General features: G+C 35.6%; 1 protein-coding gene across 1 annotated transcript in view; it reads right to left on the bottom strand.

Annotated features, from left to right (window-relative positions):
• LOC106877780 (polyadenylate-binding protein-interacting protein 1) overlaps positions 1-10,750 on the bottom strand; it is a 22,790-nt gene that overhangs the window by 5,876 nt on the left and 6,164 nt on the right. Inside the window, exons 2-8 of the mRNA XM_052972278.1 lie at positions 9,952-10,031; positions 9,056-9,142; positions 7,978-8,208; positions 7,220-7,329; positions 2,179-2,287; positions 1,299-1,421; positions 582-685 (exon numbers count right to left, since the gene is read on the bottom strand). Coding sequence (XP_052828238.1) covers positions 582-685; positions 1,299-1,421; positions 2,179-2,287; positions 7,220-7,329; positions 7,978-8,208; positions 9,056-9,142; positions 9,952-10,031 — 844 coding nt within the window. The remainder of the gene's footprint in view (positions 1-581; positions 686-1,298; positions 1,422-2,178; positions 2,288-7,219; positions 7,330-7,977; positions 8,209-9,055; positions 9,143-9,951; positions 10,032-10,750) is intronic.

Raw genomic sequence — 10,750 nt, forward strand, 5'->3', positions numbered from 1 at the left:
GGGGGTCTGGGCAACTTGCCAGGAGAGCAGCTAACCTGGAATCCCTGAGTATGGTGGGGTGGAGGTGCAGTAAGAACAGGAACAAAGGCAGAGTGTGTGGAGAAGAAATGGTGAAAGAGATATAAAGAATCTCAAATGACCGCTGGTTAACAGATTTATGCCGAAGAGACATTTGAACTATCCTGTGACACAAGTTATCTTACTACTTATGTGATAATTTCATGATATCTGAAGAAATATCAACAAACTAACTGTTATTATTGTTATTGGTCACCAAATAACACTTTTATATGAGTAATACATTCAACAGGTAAAAACCTCACATATGTGATATGATTTCCTCACAACAGTTCATTCATATTGCTCAGAAACATGATTTATAAACCATGAAGCAACAGGAATCCTTTTCCTCCAATTCACCTTTTGGTTTCTTTAAGTTAAAAGAATTAGGAATAACAAGAGCCAGATGAACCCAATAGAAAGGGGCTTTTTCTTTTGTATTCCTTCAACCATCTGAAATATAATTAAACACTAACTGTATAAAGTACACACACCAATAGGGATGGGACAAAAATACTTACTTATTTAATTTTGGTGAACCTTTAAGCTCTTCAAAACTAAGATATATTTTATCGAGGGATTGGTTATTTGGATGTTCTGAGTCCTCCAAAGCTGCACCTGCCAACTGCAATAATTCAATTTCATCACATTGGAAATCAATAAACAATCAATCAGTAAGTAATGTTGTCAGATCAATATTACAATAGATTTGTGTGTGTGAATATATAAACACATGATGATGATGATTCCTGATGTTATTTTCAACACTATACAAAACAGATTCTGAAAACTGATAAAGACAAATATGTTTGAATAAAATGTTTGGAAGTTCAATATATTTTGATTTTTAAAAATTTTAGATGACATTTGATGAACAATGGAGCTATGGGTGTCAGCTACTGAAAGATTAATCACAAGTTTATCTATTTATCATACAGCCTTATTTAATATTTCTGATAGCAAAATGAGCAATGGATTGTCTCTAAAACTCAAATTAGTCTTAGTTTTTTTTCATATATTATCATCATCATCATTTAACATTCCTTTTTCCCTGTGACAAGAGCTGAAAGACTGGTAGAGTGAACGTAAATAAACCAGCAGAGGGCAACGGGAAACAACTGCTGTGGCCAAGAAAAACCATAAATCTTAAGACTTTGGCATAACAGTCCATGTTAAAGCAGAGAGAGAGAGTGGAGGAGAATCTAAAGAAGTTAAAACAGTGAATTAAGTTTGTTTACCTTCATCAAGTGTGCCGCACATTTCACTGTTTCATCACCGCTATGTTTCAGAAGAAGTTCCAGTAAAGAATAGATGGCATTTCTCAATACGTTTAGTTTTTCCTTCACACCATCAGTCTCAAGCTAAAAGTTAGTAGAAAACATCAATTACATAATTATATTCAAACATAACTAGAAAACAGTTCCTATTTCTATTTTATATATACAGTGCAGGACAGCCATGTATCTCCCCTTTTCACCAACAAACCTGTTCTTCTCCTAAAAATGGCTCCCTCTTTACAATACTTGCACTAAGTCAAGGGAACCGTTTTAAAGTACTGCAAGTTACATAGGGACCTCACTTGTTTTGGTGCCACACAAAAAGTACCCCAGGAACACATTGTAAAGTGGTCGGTATTAGGGTTAGGGTATCCAGCTGTAGAAACCATACCAAAGTAGGTACTGAAGTTCAACACAGCCCCTCCAACTGTCCAAACCATACCAGTATCATCATCCTCATTTAATGTCTATGTTTAATACTGACCAAGGTTGGATAGTTTGACAAGGATCCAGTCTGTCCGAGGACTGCATTGTGCTGCAACGTCTGCTTTGGCATCGTTTCTACAGTCAGACATTCTTAACACCAACTACTTGACAGTGTGTACTGGGTTTGTCTGTTATATTGCAACAAAGATATAATTTGGGCAAAATCAAACACCAAAATTGTAAAGGCTAATATTTTCACAATGTTTTCTATAACTAAATCAGATTATTTCCACAGATACTATCTCAAATATTATATTCTTCTAAATTTATATATACAATTATATTCTTCTAAATTTAATATCTAAAATGTTATTTATCAACATTTAATGCAATTTTAAAATGTTTTAAGTCATACCTCCAGTAACAAGAAAAGTTCTGCAATAAATAAGGACATTCTACAAAACCTTGGGATTGTTGCTGCCGATGATATTAATTCTGTTCTTAGGTTATATGCTTTCTCACAACTGAAAGAATAAAAAAACATTGAAGGATTAAATATCAAATAAACTGTTGCTTAGTCGCTCGATGATCAGCCACGACAATTTCATTAGAAATATCATCAATTATGCAAATATGATGCCACTTAATGGTGTGCAACTAATTAATTGCTCATCAATGTGATAATGATCATATACTTAGTCAATCTACTAGGAATCCAAGAGACCTTTCAGTGACAGATAAATAAAAACTTTGGAGCCAGAATGTTAAAGAAGCTAATGAGACAAAATGTGACAATGACATCAACAACAAAAATAACACGAGATGGGGAAACGAGAGAATTTAAGGAGTGAACAGCAATCTGTGCAAATGTTATGGAATAACGAGATTGAGATTAGTTGTGGATATAAATGATATAACATGATTAGTTAGAGATATAAAGACTAAAGAAGAAAAGATATCACTCAAAGAAGAATCATTCTGAACGAAACATTTTCATTCCATATGAATAGAGTCAACAAGTAACCTTTGTTCAGCATAAGCTTATGGTGGTGGGGAATAATTATTAAAAAGAGGTTTATTGTAAAGTATGAATGCAATAAAACATATATAGCAACTTGAATGGCGAGGATGAACGACCTGTGATATTACGACAGACCACTAGTTGTCTTTGGTCTCGGATAAGTCCCAGGAGAAGCGACCATTTGTGCTGATGTCTGATGCAAGTGACATCTAAGCAGCTGAAAAGTTGCTGGGAAATGAAATTTTGTTCCCAAACTGAGACTAGAAGCCAGATAGAGTGTCTCTAGCTGTAATTGTCAAAGCTGGAGATAATATTGACTGGAGTCAGGGAGAAAATATTTAGAAAATAACAAACCAACAAACTGCCAAGTAGAATCTTGTTTATATTGTCATGTTAGATCAACAAGGATTATCTTAAGCCATGCTAAAGTAAAAGACCTATCAAGCCAGGTGAAATTGTAGTCGTGACAGATACTGGTGTCACGCAACTGGCAATCAAACTGGTGGCACATAAAAGCACCCATTATACTCTTGGAATGGATGGCATGTTAGAAAGGGCATCCAGCCATAGAGATTGGAGTCTAGTGCAGCCCCTCAGTTTACCAGTACTGGTCAAACTGTCCAACCCATACCAGCATAGACAATGGACGTTAAATGATGAGGATTCAGGAAATAAACAGGCATCAACCTATTAAAACCAACGACATATCATCAATCATTAAGTCTTTCAAAACATTCAAAACATGACGAAACTTATTGCTAAGTTTAAGTAAAAATAAGAAGAAAAGGTCTTTGAAAGTAATAAAACCAGTTGTGATATTCTGATGGGTTTTATGCAGTTTCTTTGTCATTAATCACAACAAATACCCTTCAAAATGATCAAACCTGCTGGGTTCGCAACTCACTCTACTCTCTCTCTTCTTTCTACTCATCTCTTGCTATCAATGTCATTCCCAAGTCTAAAACCAACATACAAGGTGCATTCCAGAAGCCTTGAGACTTTTGTTTTTTTAGGAGAGGCAACTACATCTGTCTTAGATTATTGGAATTTCAGTATATATTGATTACGACATCTAATAAGCTGACTTGCCACTTTTTTTTTTTAAATTCCAGATTGAAGGAGACAACTGTAACAACACTTTGAACATGCACTACTAAACATTGCAGTTGATTAGTTTGTAGAATGCAATTGGGACATGAAGACAGTTTGGAAGTTCAGCAATGCAATGAAGTTTTGGGTTTAACTGGGCAGAAATGGCAAAGAAACTTATGAAATGCTCCAAACTGGTCATGGATTAACTTGCATGATACCAGCATGTGTTTTTTTTGCTAGCACAAGAGATTCAAGGACAATAAAAAGGAGGTGAAAATGATGAGGTGTGTGTGGGGAGAGAGAGATAGATACTACAAGAATCTTACAAATTCTTGCCATACAAAATTATTCATACTTATTTCTATAATTTTTATCAATCCACCAAAACATAATTTTGCAAAATCTCACCATCAACACACTCTTCATTTGGAAAATAGTTAGTTTTGTTTGTTTTTTTTTTGTTTTTTTTTTGTGGAAATCCATTTTGTGAGTTTGTAACGTTTTTACGAATTTAATCCAGAGGCAGGGGCTATACTTATGGCCTTTGTAGGTCCTCCAAAACCAATGAGATCAATGTAGTTAATGGCTTTCTTCAACAACTCCAGGAAAAAATATGTGCCAAGAGGAAATCCAAGGAAAACATTTTGAGTCAGAATTGTGGAACTAAGCGGGCAAGTACTTAAACTGCATGCTACAGTTGAATTATTTCACTGTTCAGTGAAAATAGCTTATTACACTACAAAGTCAAACTCACTGTACATTGCTGTGCAAATATAAATTGCAACCAAATTTATGCAACTTGTATTTATTTAAAAATATATAATAAAATTATATTTTACTTTTTTTTTTCTGAAACATTTTATCTCTCTTACTCACTCTATATAATGCAAATAGAAAAGATCCAGTAGGTTTTCTGAGCCAGGACTGTGATAGATAATATGAGAATGGTTAAGTGTAGGAACAGCCATGCAATACTCTGACATTTCACTAGATCTACCTGTAGTTTGTTATTTAGATGATGTGATGAATGTAGTGAAAGCAGAGTTGCTAAAGTAAGGAAGGGATTGACTAGTTCTTGCTTATGCTGGCAGAGTGTGTGAAGTGAAAATAGAAAGTATGATAGTCCATGGTAATGAGAGCTACTGCATGTAAAAGGTTTGAAGATGAAGAGAAATGAAATGTGAAGCATGATGTGATGGATGTGGAAGTGAAGCTACATGAAAGACTTGGCACTGTGAACGAGTGTAAAGGTGAATATTAAACACATCAGTTGAAGTTGTACACTGAGGAGACAAGCCTGCTAGTATGGACATGAAATGTAAGTTGTTGAAAGAGTATTGGATAAAGAAGTGCTATGTGATGTTGGTGGAGCTTATCTAAGGATTTAGTTAGAAGAAAAAGCAGTCGAGTTAACTTATTAAGACGTTAGGCCTCACAGAAGCGAAAACTGAAGTCAAAGATACCATATGTGTCTATACACACACACAATCATATAAAAAAAAAAAAATGGCACTGCTGGTTACAAGAACAAGGGTGTTCTAGTTGATCCGATCAATGGATCAGCCTCCTCGTGAAATTAATGTGCAAGTTGCTGAACCCTCCCCAAACATGTGTACTCTTAAGAGTACACATATTTGCAGAGCGTTCAGGGAGATTCAGTGTGACACAGAATGTGATAAGGCTGACCCGTTGAATTACAGGTACACCTCATTTTTGCCAGCAAAGTGGGCTGGATCAATGTGAAATGAAGTGTCTTGCTCAAGGACACAATGTGCCACCAGGAATTAAACTCACAACCTTACGATCAGGAGCCAAACTCCCTAAACACTAAGCCATGCACCTTCACACACAATCATCTATGCCTCAGATGATTGTTATGTCTGGGATAGTAAAATTTTACAAGATCTTCACAAAATATAAAAAGTTAATTTGTGTGTGGAGAAAGTAGGACAGGGGTTAATTATCTAAATTCTTGCTAACATCTTCAACATCAGGCAGTTGGCTGCTCAACTACAGATTCTAGAAGACAGTTGTACATGATTACATGTTAGGGAGACATGGGTCAGTGAATGTAAAAAACACCGAAGAGAAAGGAGTTGGCAATTATCTATTGAAATGCTAATTTGTATGGAAATTAAAACTAATAAAGGTTGTTAAAGGTATTGATGTTTATAGCAGAGAGATGAGCGTAGTTGTGTGGAGATGTGAAGAATTAGAAGAGAGTTGATGGTCCAGAAAATTAAGAGCAAAAGAAGAAAACTAAAGTAGAAAGAAATGGTGAGAACAGATGTCAGGTTGATGAGTTCCAACAGAAGAGGATTTAAAAGGAGTGAAGACCTGACAATGCCAGCATGATGATATAACAGCTATTGAAATTATGATGATGATGATAGTGGTGATGACAATGACCATGATGATAGTGATGATATTGACCAGAAAATAAGAATGTGGGCTCAGGCTTCCCAGTTAGCTGTTTGCTTGAGGTGAATATCGTTTGTGAAACAATGCAAGAAGAGAAGGAGAACATCTACATTGCAACTCCAGAACCCAAAATACACAATTAGCTGAATCATCCAAAGAATTATTGGAGCAACAAGCTATGTACCGACCCACCTGCAACAAAACATGGTTGAACTTTGGTTCTTGGAAAGAGAGCACAACTTCATAATTCACAAACTTCAAACAAGTACCATGGCTGGAATGATAAAGATCCGCAAAACCTTTGTGAGATTTAATGGGTGAACGGTTATGGAGAGTGAAGAGCAAAAGACACTCCTACCCTGTACAGGTATTGTTTTCTTCTCATAAATCCCTATCAGACACTCAGCAAGGAAACACAAGTCCAGCATACAAAACTATGCAAAGCTTCTTCTTCTTGTTGCTGTTGTCTGTGCCGTTGTTGCACAATGGTTGGTACACGTTTCCTCCAATTGCAGTCCAACATATTTTAGTATATCTGGAGATTCGTGTGGTGGCTGCAGTGGAGATCAGTAGAGTGGAGTTGGCTGAAGAATGGTAGATTCCTACACGAGATACCCACCCCAAAGCTAAAGAAATGTAGATATCAAAACTCACCGCACAGTCATGCAACAACAAACAAATATCCACAAGATGCAACTTAAATGACAGCAATCGTTTCATTTTTACCAAATGAGGAGGTAAGGGACCTCATGGCAGTTGATAATTGAGCAGGAGCTAGACCTTGGACAGCATCTGACACTAGAAAGAAGCTAGATGCTATACTGCAATCTCAAGGATTAAATAATGTATATATATATATATATATATATGTTGTGTGTGTGTGTGCACTTCATATAATAGTAAATGCTTTTAAAATACTTACCGCTTAATTAAACAATCTTGAAAACTCTTGGCAAGTGACTTATCTGATATCGATGAAATGTATTTACATATTCTTGCTCCAGTGTAAGCAAAATTTTCCATTTTTACAGACTACATAAATAAGAAAGAAAGAAAAGAGAAAAATAGACTGACAATCAAACTGAACAGAATGATTTTTGTCACAAGTGAAAAAAAAAAAAGTACTTCTGTTACTCCTTTTGTTGCACATTACATATTTTCTTTAAAAAAAAAAAAAAATTAAATTCATATCAGAAGAGTCGCACTTGTCAGAGTTCCATTTATGGGTCCAATAGAGTTTTGTAAGGGGTGATTGTGCTCCTTAGCTGCAGCAAAAGCAATCAGTCTAGGAGAAAGAAAACTCCAAAGTCAATTCCCTCTTCCAACATGTTCTGAGTACGACCCATAAAACTGACATGAGGTATCCCATGCTGGTGTGCATTCTGTCAAAGGAAGAGATAGCAGGAAATGGTGCACACACACACACACAAAGTTCATTGTTGTGTGTGTGTGTGTGTGTGTGTGCCACCTTCAAAGTACCAAGTATACTCTGTGGAGTGGTTGGCATTAGGAAAAGCATCCAAATGCAGAAATCAAGCTGAAACAGACAATAAGCTTATATGGATTGTTGAGTGTGCTCAGCTTGTCATAGACTTTCCAAGATCTCACAGACCTGCTGTCTTTTGCACAATATTCTTGCTTACAATGTGGCCAGCTCCCATTAAACAAAGCAACACTTACCTTCTCAAAAATTGTTTCTGCCATTTCAGCCAAGCTGTTTTCTGTGATGTGTGTTGTGTATAAGGCCTCAGTTACTGGCCTCATATAGTCATCAATGTTTCCTGGATGTGTTGTTAGATAATAGAGAGCTACTTCAAGTAAACAATGTGGACAATTTTTTTCTCTTTCCGATAGACTGAAATGAGCAGTACATGCTGGCAAACGATCGAATATACTGTAGTGAAATATTGCCTGTTGAAATGGATATTGAAATGTGTTAATTAGTCATGAAATGTGATAGATTATAGAAATTTAAAATATATATTCAGAAAATGTGATCACAATTTCTGAGAAAGATAAACCATACATATACATACAGGTGTGTGTGTGTGTCCAGTCATTTATGAACAGTATACAACATGAAAAGAATTCAAAATGATTTTCTATTTCCACTGACAGTTGTGTTATTCTGAATGTTTATTTCATTTTATAGAGACAGCGATAGCAAACAATTATACACACATAAGTATATTGAGTTCAAACACCAGATTATTAGTATTGCTATGCCTAAGCAAAACAATACATTGATTGATTTGATTGATTGACAATGTGTCTAGAGAGAGTAAATTTTAAGATGTTCAATGTTTCAAAACTTTTAGAGAAGGAAGTAAACATTTTTAGAAGGCTGAGTAACTGTTGAAAATTACTTTATGTTCTGCTTCATTAAAATTACTTCATTCTCTGATATACTCAAATTATAATTCCCCAAGATTAATCTGGAATGAACTTTTATTTGCTTCATAAAATAGTGTTCAACCATAAAGTTATACTTTAGTGAGACTAGATGCCACTTGGCAGAAAAATTAAACTGTGATTTCTTCTGCTTAGATAAGACTAAGACAAATTAAACAATTGGCAAAGGAAGTAGAAGGAAATTAGGTTTCAGCAGAGAGGAGCAAAGCAATGTCCTTATAAAAACATGGCATAAAAATATTCTGAATATAAAGACACATTCAGATGTAAAAATATCCAAAAGACAAATTTGTCTTATATAAATTTAATAATGGTAATTCTTCTGGTCAGAATCACAACTACTCACATCATATGTTAATGTTTTTCTTGGATAAAACTCTGAGGCGTTTGGAGAGAGAACACTGTTACAATTCAATATATTGTTTACAGTTTCCTGAAATGATGAAAATTTTTTTTATTTAGAAATACATTTAAACTTTTAACAAGAATTTATATTTCATTCCATACGTGATAATTATACTTCTATATGACAAAAAAGTGTCAACATACATAACAATAAGGGTTTTCAGAGAAATTCAGAGTAAAGTAAGGGTTAGCCTCACACTCCCACTCTCTTGCCCTCTCCCATCACTAGGCGGTATGCTGTGCTTGTGAAGACCTGCCGAACTGAGTGAAATCGTAGTTGTGGCCGATGCCAGTGTTGTCTGACTGGCACACCAAAAGCACCGTTTGTGCATTGGACGTCACGGTGGCAGTGACATCAAGCTGAACGAGATCAGTCATGGCCGATGCCAGTGTTGTGCAACTGGCTCGTTAAAAGCACTCTTCAATCGTTGATCAATATGCTGCACTTGTGAAAACCTGTTGAACCAAGTGAAATCGTAGTTGTGGCTGATACCAGTGCCAGCTGACTGGCACCTGTGCTGATGGCACCATTCGAGTGTTGGGCCTCATGGAGGCAGTGACAGGTGACCAAGACCCTTGGCAATATACTGTGGGTATGTAACAAGAGGGTATGTACCAGATCAAGTAGTCCTAGATTTGTCTGAGGGAATAAAGGGGATAGTCATGACTGGAATGTCTTTGAGCTGACCTGGGGCTAGATAAAATCTCTTCAAAAGAGTACCAACGTATAATATTTAACTCTTTAAAAAATCATGAAGATAAATAGGTTTGAAAAATATAAAATAATAGTTTAATATGATAATTAAAACAAAAAACAAAATGCTTGTAAAAACTTACATCGACTGCACATTCAGGGACAAATTCTGTTGCATTACAATCTAAACTGCTATTATTGCCAGTTGAGTCTATGTTTGATTCTAAGAAAGAAAAAAAAACAGAGAGAAAGACAGTATGAGATACATAGAATACCAGAAAGGGTTAATGAAAATAGTGAGAAAGACACTTAATAACTGGGGATTCATGGTAGCAATGTAGAGAAACGGGGACCAATTCTATGTGGCAAAAAGAAAGTTGTAGATGCTAAATGAGCTTTTTTTAGAAGGTTATAAAATATTTGTTTCGATTAAGCGGATTCGATAATCTGAGAATATTCAAGAAAATAAAGATAAAAAAAACAACTCACAGCAAATAATCCTATCGTTTGTTTGTTCCTTTAACATCCGAATTTCCTTTCTTGCCTGGCTAAGAAGGGAGATAACTAAGATAGGAACCACCACCTTGTCAATCAAGTAAATGGGTTTTTTTGTTTTGTTTTTTTTCCTCAGAAAATTGAGTGGATAAACACAGCAAAGGATTTCTTGACAGAAAAAAAAAAAAATCACAAACACCACTGATTGCAGCCACAAACAGTGATGTCACTATCTGAAAACAATGCTCAGTGTGTAAACATTCGTAGTCACAAATACATACATACACACATTTTCTGTAAACCAAATTCCCTCACAAGGCATTGGTCAGCCTAGGACTAAGATGCTGGACAGTGAGGGAGATCCCAAAGATAAGCATTCCAGAAGCAAACTGAAACACACAACCATGCCAGCACCTATATCTATATACACACATACAACATATATAT

This window comes from Octopus bimaculoides, chromosome 13 (genome assembly GCF_001194135.2).
Source record: "Octopus bimaculoides isolate UCB-OBI-ISO-001 chromosome 13, ASM119413v2, whole genome shotgun sequence".
Classification (NCBI taxonomy): Eukaryota; Metazoa; Mollusca; class Cephalopoda; order Octopoda; family Octopodidae; genus Octopus; species Octopus bimaculoides.